This window comes from Phyllostomus hastatus, unplaced genomic scaffold, assembly GCF_019186645.2.
Source record: "Phyllostomus hastatus isolate PE091 unplaced genomic scaffold, TTU_PhHast_1.1 phas_scaffold_1674, whole genome shotgun sequence".
Taxonomy (NCBI): domain Eukaryota; kingdom Metazoa; phylum Chordata; class Mammalia; order Chiroptera; family Phyllostomidae; genus Phyllostomus; species Phyllostomus hastatus.
This window is the reverse complement of record NW_025334011.1, coordinates 10594344-10608304: the sequence shown is the minus strand read 5'-3', so window position 1 is coordinate 10608304 and position 13961 is coordinate 10594344. Positions and strand designations below refer to the sequence as shown.

Here is a 13961-nt window from a genome sequence, read left to right as displayed (position 1 = left end):
ATTCATTGGTCTATCTTGTCTTTGAATGACTCTTGTACCCATCATGCACTGGCCATTTAAAAAAACATTAATTCACAAGGTTATGCTTATCTTATCTCCCAAATGCCGAAACATTTCATTATACAGTATAAAAAACATTAAACAAAACAAACTTAAATATCACCACTGCTTTCATCAAAAAGTCTTGGGTTGAAGCTGTAAGCTCATGTTAGCAGATAAAGTTTTCAAAATTCTCATTTTCACCTAAAAGCTTGAATTGTATCATTTTAACACACAAAAAATCAATTGTTTTCCTAAAAGTGATGGGCTTATTTTGATCATGTTAGACAAAAGGTCTAACAAGCACCCTAGTGTGAATAACTAGTTTGTCAGTCATACTTTCAAGTAAAACCGGAGTTCCATTATAAAAGTGAACAGAAGTTCAATTCAACTTAATCAAATGAGAATGTCAAGAATTTTTAATAATTAACTATTTTTTAAAGTGCAAATTTCTCCCCTGACTTTTTAAACCAAGAATATGAAATTGCTTCTTCAATGCAAAAAGGAAGTTATCTCTACCTACCTTATAAAGCAATTGTAGGAAACCACATATGTAAGCATCTATTTAAATGCTTGAATGTTAGTTCCTTTTACCCTCCTCTCTTTCTCTATCATATGGTTATTCTGATGAATCTTGTTTTATTTTTCTAACTCACATTAAAAACCAAGTTGTCACACACCTATTCACCAATCATTTTTAAGTGACTGAATTACACTCTGCTATGAGACAGAAAAAACAGACAAATAAGTAGTATTCAAACACATGTTACAAAAACAGAAGTCAAGTATTTTGTAGAAAGGCTGAGTCACAAATTTCTCTGGTTTAAAAGCCTATTCTTGCACCTTTCTTTTATGTACGAAGTTACACTCATGATTTTCTAGAGCTTGAGTATTACATACCACACTTCAAAATAATTGTGATATTATTTGAGTAGTCATTCGGAGTTTAAACCATCTGTCTGAAGCATTTACTGAAGCAATTGCTAAAGATATTCCATGCATACAGATGAGAGTTTTCTCAATGAAAATGAAAAAAATGTTTCCACATCTGTTGTTTTGGTTGATGTGTCACCTAGATTTTCAAATTCTTTCCCAGGACAAAAACAGGGTGAAAACACAAAACATTTGTAATGTACACATTTTTTAATGACTCTATTAAGATTCTGTCATCTTTTCAACCATGTCTACAATTGCTACTCTACTAGAATCATAAAACAACTATATATGTGTGTATGTGTGTGTGTGTGTGTGTGTTATCTCCATACTGCATTACAACTTTTTACCCCCAACTCCATCTCTCTAATAACATTCTCTACTAAAGACTATGTTGCATCCAGAGGCTTAGCATTTTAAGACCTGGGGTCCCCAACCCCTGGGCCATGGACAGGTACTGGTTCGTGGCCTGTCGGAAACCAGACTGCACAGCAGGAAGCGAGAAGTGGGTGAGTGAGTGAAACCTAGCTCACATTATCACTTGAGCTCCATCTCCTGTCCATGGAAAAATCTTACACAAAACTAGTCTCCCATGCCAAAAAGGTTGGGAACTGCTGTTCTAAATTACTGTTTTTCATACAGAAACATGCATCTTTGATGGGACATTAATCAAGGTTTCCACTTCCTATGTTTGTCGCTAAACACTGGTAATCATTCAAGGAGCATTTAGCATAGCTACTATATACAAGGTACTATACCAGGTACTTAATATAGAGATAAGGAACACAGCTAGCATAACCCTAGAGATCACAGACTGACGAGTGAAAAGAAAACAATCTTAAATGTAACGAGAACATGGGAACAGTACAAGGTGCCATGGAAGCTTATAAGAGGATATCCCATAGAAGCTAAGACTAACAAGATTGTTAAGAGGTCAAGAAAATTAATACTTAAAAACTACCATTAGAAAACTTGCCAAGCACTTCCAATCCTGGGAAAAAGGAGTCCTCTATCCCTCTAACTACAAATAAAAACACTAGATAAAATATATAAAACATACATAAGACAACTCTGAAAGTTAGAATATACCAACTAGTAACTTCAGGACCCAACGAACAACATGCTGGTGAGTTCCCTGGATTTACTTCTGGCTTCATATATCCCAGGTTTGAAGGTAGAAGTCAGCAACCCAGAAACACCAACAGGCAGAGGCTGGGAAAAGGCCAACAAATCCCTGTCTATGTAGCAAAAGGACCAAAAAAGGGGAAGACTAGCAAAACCAAAAACTTTTAGTATTACTATGCTATTCCTGCCAAATGACACAGAAAAATCAACAGTTCCACCCACATACCACTAGCAATGGCGAACACAGAACCTAGGTTTCTGTATGTGCCAGACTGTAATAAGGCACCCCCAAACCCCACCAGTGCACTATCAGAGAAGGCAGGAATAGCATATTAATACTATGAAGGGACAAGAGAAGGGACAAGAGAAGTCACTTCTGGACAGTAACAAGATTGCACGCATGTGCATGCATGCTCACAAACACACAGAGGCCTAGTGAAGAGTTAGAACTTCCACCACTGTCAAGTGGCAAGGAGGCCATCCACTAACCAATGATGTTAGCGGAGGTCACATGGGCCAAGGAATTAGGAAGTTCAAGGGCTAGAAGGGGTAACACGGAGATTTGGGGACACCAGAAACTAATGAGGAAGCCTTAGAGGCCCAGGACACATGTACTCGAGGACTTGAAAGTCATTGATACAACAGCAGCAAACATTAAACATAGTCCAATTTATAATCATATTAACCTAACACCTCCCACTAGACACTTACTTACTTCTGTTCCTACTACCCAATATGACATGTCTGGCTTTCAATAAAAAATTACAAAGCATGGCCAAAAAAACAAGAAGAAATAATCTGAAGGGAGAAAGGAAGCATCTGAGTCAAGTTCAGATATGGCATAAATGTTGTGCATATCAGACAAAAATTTTTTAAATATTATTAATATCTTAAGGGCTTTAAAAGGAAAAAGCAGAAAACATCCAAGAACAAATGAGTAATTTAAGCAGAGATGAAAAATCTAAGACAATCAAATTAAAACACTGTAACAGAAATGGAAAATTCCTATGAAATGATGATCAGTAGACTGAACATGGCTGGGAAAATAATCAATGAGCCTGAAGACATGTCAATAGAAACTTCCCAAACTGAACAAACAATGTAAATACCAAAAACATATATAAAGGCATAACATAAACCAACTGCAGAAAAAACAAAGATGAAGGGAAAACTTTGGAAGAAGCCAGAGGGGAAAAACACCTTTACATCTTAACTACTGGAGAACAAGAATAAACATAACAGCATTTATCTCACCAGAAGCCATACAAACAAAATATGCCACCAGAAAATATTTTACCCACTTTGGTCAGAATATTTAAAGTGCTGAAAGAAAACAATCACAAGAACTCTATATCCATATAAATTATCAATTGAAATGGAAGTTTCCTGAATAAATAAAACTGAGAGAATTCAGCACTAGCAGAACTTCCTGAAAGAAATGTGAATACTGTTAAGAAAGTATTACTTCCCATATCTATCTACAGACTTAACACCACCCCTACCAGAATTCTGGCTAGTTTCTTTGTAGAAATTGACAAGTTGATTCTAAAATTCAAATGGAATTACAAAGGAGTCAGAATAGACAAAATATTCTTGAAAAAGAGCAAGTAGAGAGAAGAGTCAACTTTTCAGCTTACTGCAAAGCAACAGTAATCAAAATGATCTAGGACAAGCATAAGGATAGACATGTAGATCAACAGAATAGAGTGACAGTCCAGAAATAAACCCATATATACATGTCAACTGATTTTCAACAAAGGTGTCAAAACCATTCAATGAGGGAAGGAAATAGTATTTCAACAAATGTCCCAGACAACTTGATAGTTACATACAAAAAATGAAGTTGCAACCTTACTTCACACCATACATAAAAATGAACTCAAAAGAGATCAGAATTAAATGTAGGAGCTAAAATTATAAAATTGTTAGGTAAAATATAGGATTAAATCTTCATGACCTCAAATTTGGCAAGTCTTAGAAATGGCACCAAAAGCATGAGCAATAAAACAAAACATTAGATCAATTTGGACTTCAAAATTAAAAACTTGTGCTTAAAGAGACATTATCAAGAAAATAAGAGTCCACAAAATGGGAGAAAATATTTGCAAACCATGTATTTGATGAGACTATATAAAGAATTCTTAAAATTCAGCCATAAAACAAATAGCTCAAATTAAAACGAACAGAAAATCTGAATAGACATTTCTCTAAGAAGATAAACAGTCAGTGAACATATGAAAAAATACTCAACATCCTTAGTCCTGAGGGAAATGCCGAAGACAATGTGACACCACTTCACACCCACTAGGATAGCTATAACCAAAAAGTTAGAAACCGACAAGGATACAGAGAAACCGGAGCCCTCATACATTGCTAGTGGGAATATAAAATGGTGTAGCCACTTTGGAAAAGAGCCTGGAAGGCTCTTTTTTCCCTGGAAGTTCCTGAACAATTAAACAGAGTTACCCTATGAACCAGCATTTCTTCTCCTAGGTTATCAACTCAAGAGAAAAACATCACATATCCACACAAAAACTTGTACACCATGCTTACAGCAGTATTATTCATATTAGCAAAGAGGTAGGAACAACCAAAATGTCCAACAAGTGATGAATAAACAAACAATAGATTATCCTGCCATAAAAAGGAATGAAGTGATACATGCTGCAACATGGATGAACCTTGATAAGTGAAAGAAGCCAGTTACAAAAGACCACATATTATATAATTCCACTAAAATGGAATATCCAGAACAGAAAATTAAATTAATGGTTGCTTGGAGCTGAGAAAGATAGTGGCACATTAAGGGTGATAGCTACAGGGTACTGAAAACTACTAAACTATGATGAAAGAAATAAAAAACAAGTCTAAATAAATGAAGAAATATTCCTTGGCCATGGTTTGGATATCAACAAAGTAAAACTAAATTTTATATGGAAAGACAAAACGCAGAATAGTCAACACAATACTGAACAACAAAGTTGCAAGATGCACACAACCTACTTTCAGCCCTTACAATACAACTACATTAATCCACACAGCCTGGTATTGACAAAACAATGACACACGGATCAAAAGAACAGAATGGAAAGCAACAAATACACCCAAATAGTCAACTGATTATTGACAAAAGGAACAATGCAATTCAATAGAGAAAGGTAAATCTTTTCAACAAATGAGGAACTGGACATATATGTGTATAACACAAACACACACACACCCTCAACAAAGGCCTTTCATAAAAACTAAATCAAAATGAATCATAGACCTAAATGTAAAATGCAAAACTATAAAAATTCCAAAACTGAAACAAAATCTAGATGACCTTGGGTTTGGCAATGAGTTTCTAGATATAATTGTAAAAACATGGTCCATAAGAAAAATAGTAAAGTTTTGAACTTCGTTAAGATTAAAAATTTCAGCTCTGTGAAAGTCACTCTTAAGAGAATAAAAAGACAAGCCACAGAAAGTATTCGTAAACTATATATCTAATAAAGGATATGTATCTAAACATACAAGGAACTCTTAAAACAAAGCAATTTAAAAATGAGCAAAAGATCTAGACACTTCATCAAAGCAGAAACAAAGACACAAAATAAGCATATGAAAAGATGCTCAATACCCCTTGTTATTCGGAAATGCAAATTAAAACAAGATCCTACATATTATTAGAATGGCTAAAAATTCAAAAAACTGACAGTTCCAAATGATGGTGAGATGTAGAAAAGATACCTATTCAGATGTGAGAGATACCTATTCAGCAACCTTAGGTATTTACTGAAGATATTACCCAAGTGATTTTAGGTGTTTACCCAACTGATCTGAAGTTTATGTCTACACATAAGCCTGCATGCAAATATTAATAGCAATTTTATTCATAATAGCCAAAAACTCAAAGCAACCAAGATGTGCCTCAATAGATCACTACAATGGGTTACTCATCAATAAAAGAAATGTTATCAAACATTAAAAGGCATGGATGCATCTTAAACACATCTTGCTAAGTGAAAGAAGCCAATCTAAAAAGTACACCTACTATATGATCCCGATTGAAAGACATTCTGGAAAAGGCAAAACTACACATAAGGATGAGCAGTTGCAGAGGACTGGAGTCTCCAAAAGCACAGGAAGGGCAAACAGGTGAAGCCCAGGAGATTAGGGCAATGAAACTATTCTGTATGATAGTGTAATTATGCAAACACAATACTGTGCATTTGTCAAAATCCACTGAGCTTTATAGCACCAAAAACAGACCTCAATGTATGCAATTTTTTTAAACGTAGAAATTCAAAGTGAGGTCAAGAACCCCAGAAAAGAATGCAGAATATGAGGGGAAAAAAGCCTAACTCTATTACAAATGTATGAAACAATCTCATTAATCAGGCGGGGACAAAAGGTGCTGATCAAATAAACTCTGAAAATGAGTGAGTCTGTAAAAAAAATCACACATGAAATATCATATTCTAGCTGATAAAGTTGTACTCCACAAGGGCACAAGTTAACATCTCTAATACTCCTAAACATATATACTTAAGCTGAACAATTGTGCAAATGACAGTGAATGGCAGTAGGTACATTTTTCAATTTTGGGGTGACAGTTTATAAATAAGCAATGATCTATGTGGTTATAGATTAGAATTGAAGACATCAATATGAACCTGTTTATTTTAACAGAGATGCAGATGGTTACATGTGGAAATAGTTATAGATATGTGTATATACACAGGTTAGCGTACCAATGTGTATTCCCTGCTCTATTATCCAAGAAGACTTTGAAGCAATGACACTGAAGTAGCAATGAGCACACCAGCACAGATCCTGGTTTCTAATACCATTCTCCAATTAAGGGGAACAGAAGTCCTTACAGAAATGGCTGGTTCCAGACTGGGGCAAAAAATATACAATATGTAACATGGAGTACGTTGTAGAGCCAGAAAGTAGGGCAGTGCTCAAACTGACAATACAAGTTCTCAACTGCCAAAGCTGAAATACTTGAGCAGCAAAATATAGTAATATTGGATTATAAAATAAGGTATAAAAAATACCTATGAGTTCATACAGACAAAAATAAATGACTGAATAAACAAATGAAGTAAAAGATAAAAATCTTCCATACAAAATAATTCCAAAAAATCCATGTAGAAACTACACCTTCAGTGAGGTGGGGTATAACATCTATTTCTTAATATGGACCATATATAATGACTTCTTTCCAAATACTATTTGGAAAATTTGCCTGTGTCTTGAAGAAATAAACATGCAACTACCAATAGCAATTATACTTGTGAGCATTTATGCCAGAGGAATAAAAAGTTATGTTCACATAAAAACTTGTGCAGAAATGTTTGTATATAAGCAGCTTTGTTTGCAATAGCCAAAAACTGGAAACTCAGATGTTCCTTAATGGGTGCATGGTGAAACAAAGTGTGGCACATCCACACCACAGAATATAGTTAGTCACCAACAAAAAGGACATTGATACACACAACAACCTGGATCAATCTCTAGAGAATTATGCTGAATGAAAAGGCTAATCCCAAAAGGTTATATAGCATTTAGATAACATTCTTGAAGTAACAAAAATTTTTAAATGGAGAGTATATTGGGGTGAGCAGGGGTTAAGGAGGGGTGGGAATGGGAGGGAACCACAAAGGATACTTGTGGTGTTGGAAATGCTCAGTATCTCTTCTGTACCAAGGTCAATGTTCTGATTGTGATATCATAATTTTGGAAGCCACTTAGGTGGCAAGGTGGAGTCCAAAGACATACTAGAATAGGTTAAGGAATGCGTGGGAAATGAGCAAATGTAGAGCAGCAAACCTATACGACTCTTCGCATAAGGTGCCAGTAAAGGGAAAGGGTAGTAAGTGATACTCAGTAGGGAAGGTACACGAAAGAGCTTTACTAAAATGGGAAAAACATGAGCAAATTTAAATGATGATGGGAAAAACTTGGTAAATAATGGCTCTAAAACCATATGGGCACAATGCTATATAATCTTTAGTAAAAGGTTTATGGAAGAAAGGGAAAAGCAGATACAAAGAGACTGCCCTCTGATAGGTGAGACAATGCTTACATTGCACTGGGGGTAAAGATGATCGCTGACACAGGTGCACTAACAGATTAGATGGTAGCAATAATACTAGAAACAACAAAAACAATAATGACAGCTATAGCTAATGACTGCTGACTGTGCTAGCCAGCCTCCAAGCTGGTCTCAATGTCCTCATATCCTGATGTTTGTACCCAGTGTAGTCTCTTCCCACAGAGAACTGGGGTGAACTGTATACTTAGTAAAATATGACTGTGTGTGACCTCCAAGATTGGGCAAAAAGACAGTGTAGCTTCTACCTTGTTCTTTCATGCTTTGCTTCTTCAAGGGGAAACCTAGGTACAACATTCCAGCATACCTGAGGAGGTCAAACTAGTACCATGTGAGTGAGCCATTTTAAAAGCATCCCCAGCCAAGTCTTCTTAAGACTGCAAATTCATGAGACCCTAAGTCTTTAAAACGGCCCAACTAAGCTACTTCTGAATTACAGACCCACAGAAACAGTGAGGTAATCAATGTTTACTATGTTAAGCTACTAAATTTGGGAGTAATTCATTAAACAGCAATAGGTATTCAGTACTAATATGCCAAGTATAGTTCTAAGCATATTAGATCTAGTAATCCACTTAATCCTCAACCACCCAATCTGCAATTTAAGATAAGAAAACTGAAACTCACAGAAGTTAACTAATTTTCCCCAACTATCATACAGATGGTTAAGTGATGGAATTATGAAAACCATAAAGTGAACCTTGATGAACTCCAGGTTCAAATCAAAACCCACTGCTGCTAACTGCTGGTGAGTGCCAGTAAGTGCTACTACTGGCACTAGTAACCTCCCCAAAGCTGAAGAAAGTTCTATCCCATGGCTTTTATTTTTGCTGTGAAATACAAGGAAAGGTTCCCTGATAAGAGAGCGGGAAAAAGCAGGTGAATCAGAGAACTGAAGGTAACAGAAAAGGTTTGCAGAGTTGCCACGAAGAGTAAGAAAAAGGACTGGCCAGGGAAATCTAATAGAATTTCAAAACAGTGTCAAGGTCCCAAGAGAGGTTAAGAGCCATGAACTTGGATGCCATAAATCTAAGATGACCATAATGAAGAGAACACAGGCTGGTCAGTGTACCTAAATAAAAAATGTAATTTGAACTGTCAAACAGTGGTGATGGCGAGATGGAAGAGAAAAAGCACAGCTTTCCCAAAGCCCACTGGCTCAAAAAGGAGCCATGTATAAAAACAGCTCCAAGTAATACTACATACTCTATGTCATGATGATAATAACATCATGATAAACTGACTATGCTCCTTCACGTACCTCTATTGATCACGAACATCTGGAGTTTTTCTAGAGAACACTCCCTTTTTCCTATTTCCATTCAAGATGTCACAAGAAAAATTAAAATCTATAGAAATAACATACCAATTCCATTATAATCAGACCACACCTTACAACAGCCATACAATTACTCAATGACTTAACTTGATGATTAAGTTTTACAAGAGTTTTAAGCCATAAATGTACCATTTTCAAAGTTCCTTTAAAATTAAGACTTTGCCAAATACATTCAAATTTTAATTTCATGTATGTGCTTTTCAAATCACTTCACCTGACCAACAAACTGGCATAAACTAATCTCAAAGTTAGATAATGAAAAATTTAGAAAACCAAACCACAGACACAAATTTTTTCCCCTGCAATGCAAGTAAGCATGGATACTTAAGAAACTTCAGACACAAAAGTACATGAATGGAAGTAAAGGTTTGTGAGCTCTGTAATTTGTCTTAATACTCAAGGTTAACAAACAAGTTTCAAAGAACACAAGTTAGTGGTTAATAGTCCAGTGACATCTTTCCCCATATATCCATTGTTAGCTGGAGACTTACTGGAAACAAGTCAAAATTAGTACTGCTGGAAAACAAACTTTTTCTAATAAAAGAAATAGCACTGGGTAATTTAAGTAAGTCCTTTCTATACCATGCATTAAGTAAGTCCTTTCTATACCATGCATTATCAATAGAGAGGAAAATTTTTTTTCTCATACATACAGTAATTCTACACTATAATGTGAACTCCACAAGTTATTTCACATATTCCCTACCTATTTAACTCGGGATAGAACTCATGTATCCTGAAAACATAAGGCAAAACAAATGATTCCTAACTCTTACAAAAAGCTTTTTAATTAAAATAAAAGCTGTAATTAATATTTTTATTAAGGTGCAAGTGGTTCGCTCTACAGTCAATCTTACCCTTATCTGTTCCGTGGAGCTGCTGCTGAGTTCATCACCAGACTCAGAATCTTGATGTACCCTTTCTGAGCCTTCTCCTGCTGAATCGCAAGACTGATCCTGGGAGAAGCTAGTTTTCTCTATGTCCAAGAACTCTGGACCAGGAAAGTGACCAAATAAGCGTGTCGTATTCTGCCCAGAAACTTTAGGAGAATGTGAGTCAGTGCTAAACTTCCCATTATTGTGGGTGAGGTCCAGGCTTAGGTTGACAGTTTGACTTGGATTATAATTGGGTCCAAAATTCTGATTGGCATCACGAATAAGACTTGTTCCATGAACAGATGACGATGGCTTTCCAAAACTTGAAAGCTCAGGCAATTTGTTCACATTTTCTGTTGATCTCTGCAGATGCAGACTCGGTGTCATTTTCATAGAATTATTTGGCAGTCCAACTGCCTGTTTAACAGGCGGCATCAGAGCTTTGCGAGTGACTTCCTTAACATACTGGGCTGGCACATAAAACGTTTTGGAATTCTCATCTGGTTTGACTTGCCACCAGTCATCATTGGTCTTTTTTACCAAGATGTATCGTTCCCCTTGTTTTATCACAATTTTTCTGTCCTTTGCTTCATATTCGTAATCATATTCCACTTCGATATACACTTGTCCTGGAACAATCTTGCCGCTTCTGTCAGCCATTTTTACTCAATACTATTCACCTCTCAAAAAGGATGGTATGCCACATTATGGCTTGTTGGATTAATATAGCTGTTTTTATTTAAATAAAAAGGAGAATGAAAAAGAAAGTTAAACACAGTCTGGATTTTTAATATTTACTTACAAGCATCACACAGTACAAGCCATTTAAAGAACATTACCTTCAAATCTCAAACTCAGAAAGTAAATATGTGTCTAATGTTTTCCTATTGTCTCACATTTAAAAACTTATAATACTGTAATCTACATTTAGTCATTTATGTCCATTACCAATGACTGTAATAGTAAATACACTAACCAACCAGAAACAAGAGTATCAAAAATAAGAGGCGAGAAGAACTTTCCTTCTTTTCATGACTACCTCAAACCTCTTCACGTTCTCAGAAAGGCTCACTAATAATAACAGCTAATGTGTATGAAGTACTTCCCACAGGCCAGACACTGACCTAAATCCACTGCATGCCTTACCTAAGATCATCTTTGAAGTTAGAGCTGAATTTCAATGACCCTGAACTCTTTATTTTTAAAAATGATCAAGAGCATTTAGTGAGCTTTAAAGAAAATTATCCAATTTGTATGTTTTGTTTCCTAATATAAAAAAATACAGCATTGTTATTATTAGGCAAAATACACTGATCAAGAGTTTACTTTGTTTCCCTATTATGTCTACCCTCAGAAGGGCCACAATTCTTGTTGGGCTGAATCCCACAAATGCCAATACATAACCAGTATTTATATTTGTAAATGTTAAAAATCCACATCTTGCCCTGGCTGGTGTAGCTCAGTGGACTGAGTACAGGCATGTGAACCAGGGGGTTGACAGTGGTTTGATTCCCAGTCAGGGTACACGCCTGGGTTGTGGCTGGGTCCCCAGTGGTGGGCACACAAGAGGCAACCACACATTGATGTAACCCTCTCTCTTTCTCCCTTCCTTCCCCTCTCTAAATAAGCCCAAGAACAGAGGCAGAAACGAGAGTGATTCAGCTAAGCCCAAACGCCAATGATGCTGGCACAACCAGAACCTAGGAAGAGGCAAGGAAGGATCGTCCTGTAGAGCCTTCAGAGGGAGCAGAGACCTACTGATGCCTTTATTTTGGACAGCCAGCCTCCAGATCTATGAGAGAATGTTTTTGTTGTTTTAAGCCAAGTTTGCGGCACTTTGTTACAGTAGTCCTAGGAAACTTAAACACTCAACCCAATGCTCAAGGATCCTAAGGCAATTCTGAACATTCACTATACCGAAATGTTTATGAGCACCAAAGTACTGAGCATGATATTATTGTATGCCATATGTGCCATAACTAACAATCATTCCCCAAAGGACAATTACTCTTTGTAACAGATAAACCCATAAGCCTGATGATTGATAAATCAGTGATACAACTTCAGTAACTAAAATTTACTTTCTAGACAAACTACTTGAATAATAAATGTAATATAGTAATGTTATTTCGAAAAGTAAAAATAAAACTTACCTTAGAAAGAGAAATAAATATCCAGTATTACATTTAAACCTATTAAAAAAAATAAAGTTCATTAACTTTGGCCAGAATTGCTTAAAGAAAGTCATAAATACAATGTTGCTCGCATTTTAGAAGCATAACTTTGTGGCTATAAGGAACACAGTACAAGTTTGTATATGACACAGTGTTAGCACCACCCTCCAAACATAGGTATGCTTTACACCACAGCCTCTCTTACTTCATTTCCACATTGTCTCAATTTCATTTGTCCCTTATTTATATTATGACAGAATACTCTTTTAAACTTCTAGTAATATGAGAAACAATTTTTGTAAAATTGTTAAAATGACAGAACTGTTTTTCAAGTTTATGGTATCGAGTGGGTAAAGAGAATGAAAACAAATGTTAAAAGTTGTTGGGAGCCCTAATACGGATTACCCCACAGATTGCTTACTACTATATTGTTAGGACTATAAGGTGCACTGGACCGTAAGACTCACCTACGTTTTAGAGGAGGAAAATAGAAAAAAAATTTTGGAGCAAAATATGTAGTAAAATATTTAATAACCCATGACCCTGCTCTACTGCCCCTCCCCCACAGTGAGCCAGGCAAGCTACATTTGGACTATAAGACACACCCCTTTCCTCCAAATTGGGGGGAGTGCCTCTTATAGTCTGAAAAATACAGTAATTTTAAGTGGGGAAATATACCTTTACAACGTAAAGATCCGTTAAGTCATGAGCTTAACTAAGGGGTCAAACTGAGCAACACCAACAGTATGACAAACAGCCTTATGATTCATGCCTCCTGATGTGATGTACTAAAATGTTACAATGTCACCTATGTTGTACTCTTGTGGGAAAAAAAGGTTAACCGTAGCTAATTATTAGGATACAAACAAATCCAGAAGGTGAGACATTCTTAGACAACAGACCTGAATGCATAAAAAATGAAAAAGAGAGGGAGATTCTTCTAGATTTAAAATGACTACAGACACACAACAAATCCATGTGATGTTTTAATAGATACCTACAACTCACAGTATTCAAATTCACTTCCTGTCTGTAACCAACCCCAGCCCTGGCAAATCTACATGGTCTTCTCCCTCACAGGAAATAGAAATTCTAATCTCCTAAAATGTCCAGCCTTTACTTTCATGCATTACCAGGACATTAGTCACTATGTGCTTTAATACTTTTACCTACATAAGTTTTTCGCTACAACTTTTCAAAATTCCACACTGAAATACTTATCCTCGGTGATTTATTTATTTTTCTTTTCAAGAAATAATATAACTTAAGAAATACCTTTGAAGATAGTGAAACAACTAAGGGAATCTGTAGAATGTTACAGTAGCTCAGACATACTATACTGGTCATTTATCCATAGGAATAGGTAAAAGAAA

The 13961-nt window shown here is 35.9% G+C and overlaps 1 protein-coding gene across 3 annotated transcripts in view; it reads right to left on the bottom strand.

The window, feature by feature from the left end:
- ARHGAP12 (Rho GTPase activating protein 12) overlaps positions 1-13961 on the bottom strand; it is a 111265-nt gene that overhangs the window by 77915 nt on the left and 19389 nt on the right. For all 3 annotated transcript variants that reach the window (XM_045857884.1, XM_045857886.1, XM_045857885.1), the window contains 2 exons: positions 12568-12606; positions 10397-11143 (listed from right to left, as the gene is read on the bottom strand). In XM_045857884.1, the coding sequence (XP_045713840.1) occupies positions 10397-11074 (678 nt within the window). In that variant the 5' untranslated portion in view covers positions 11075-11143; positions 12568-12606. The remainder of the gene's footprint in view (positions 1-10396; positions 11144-12567; positions 12607-13961) is intronic.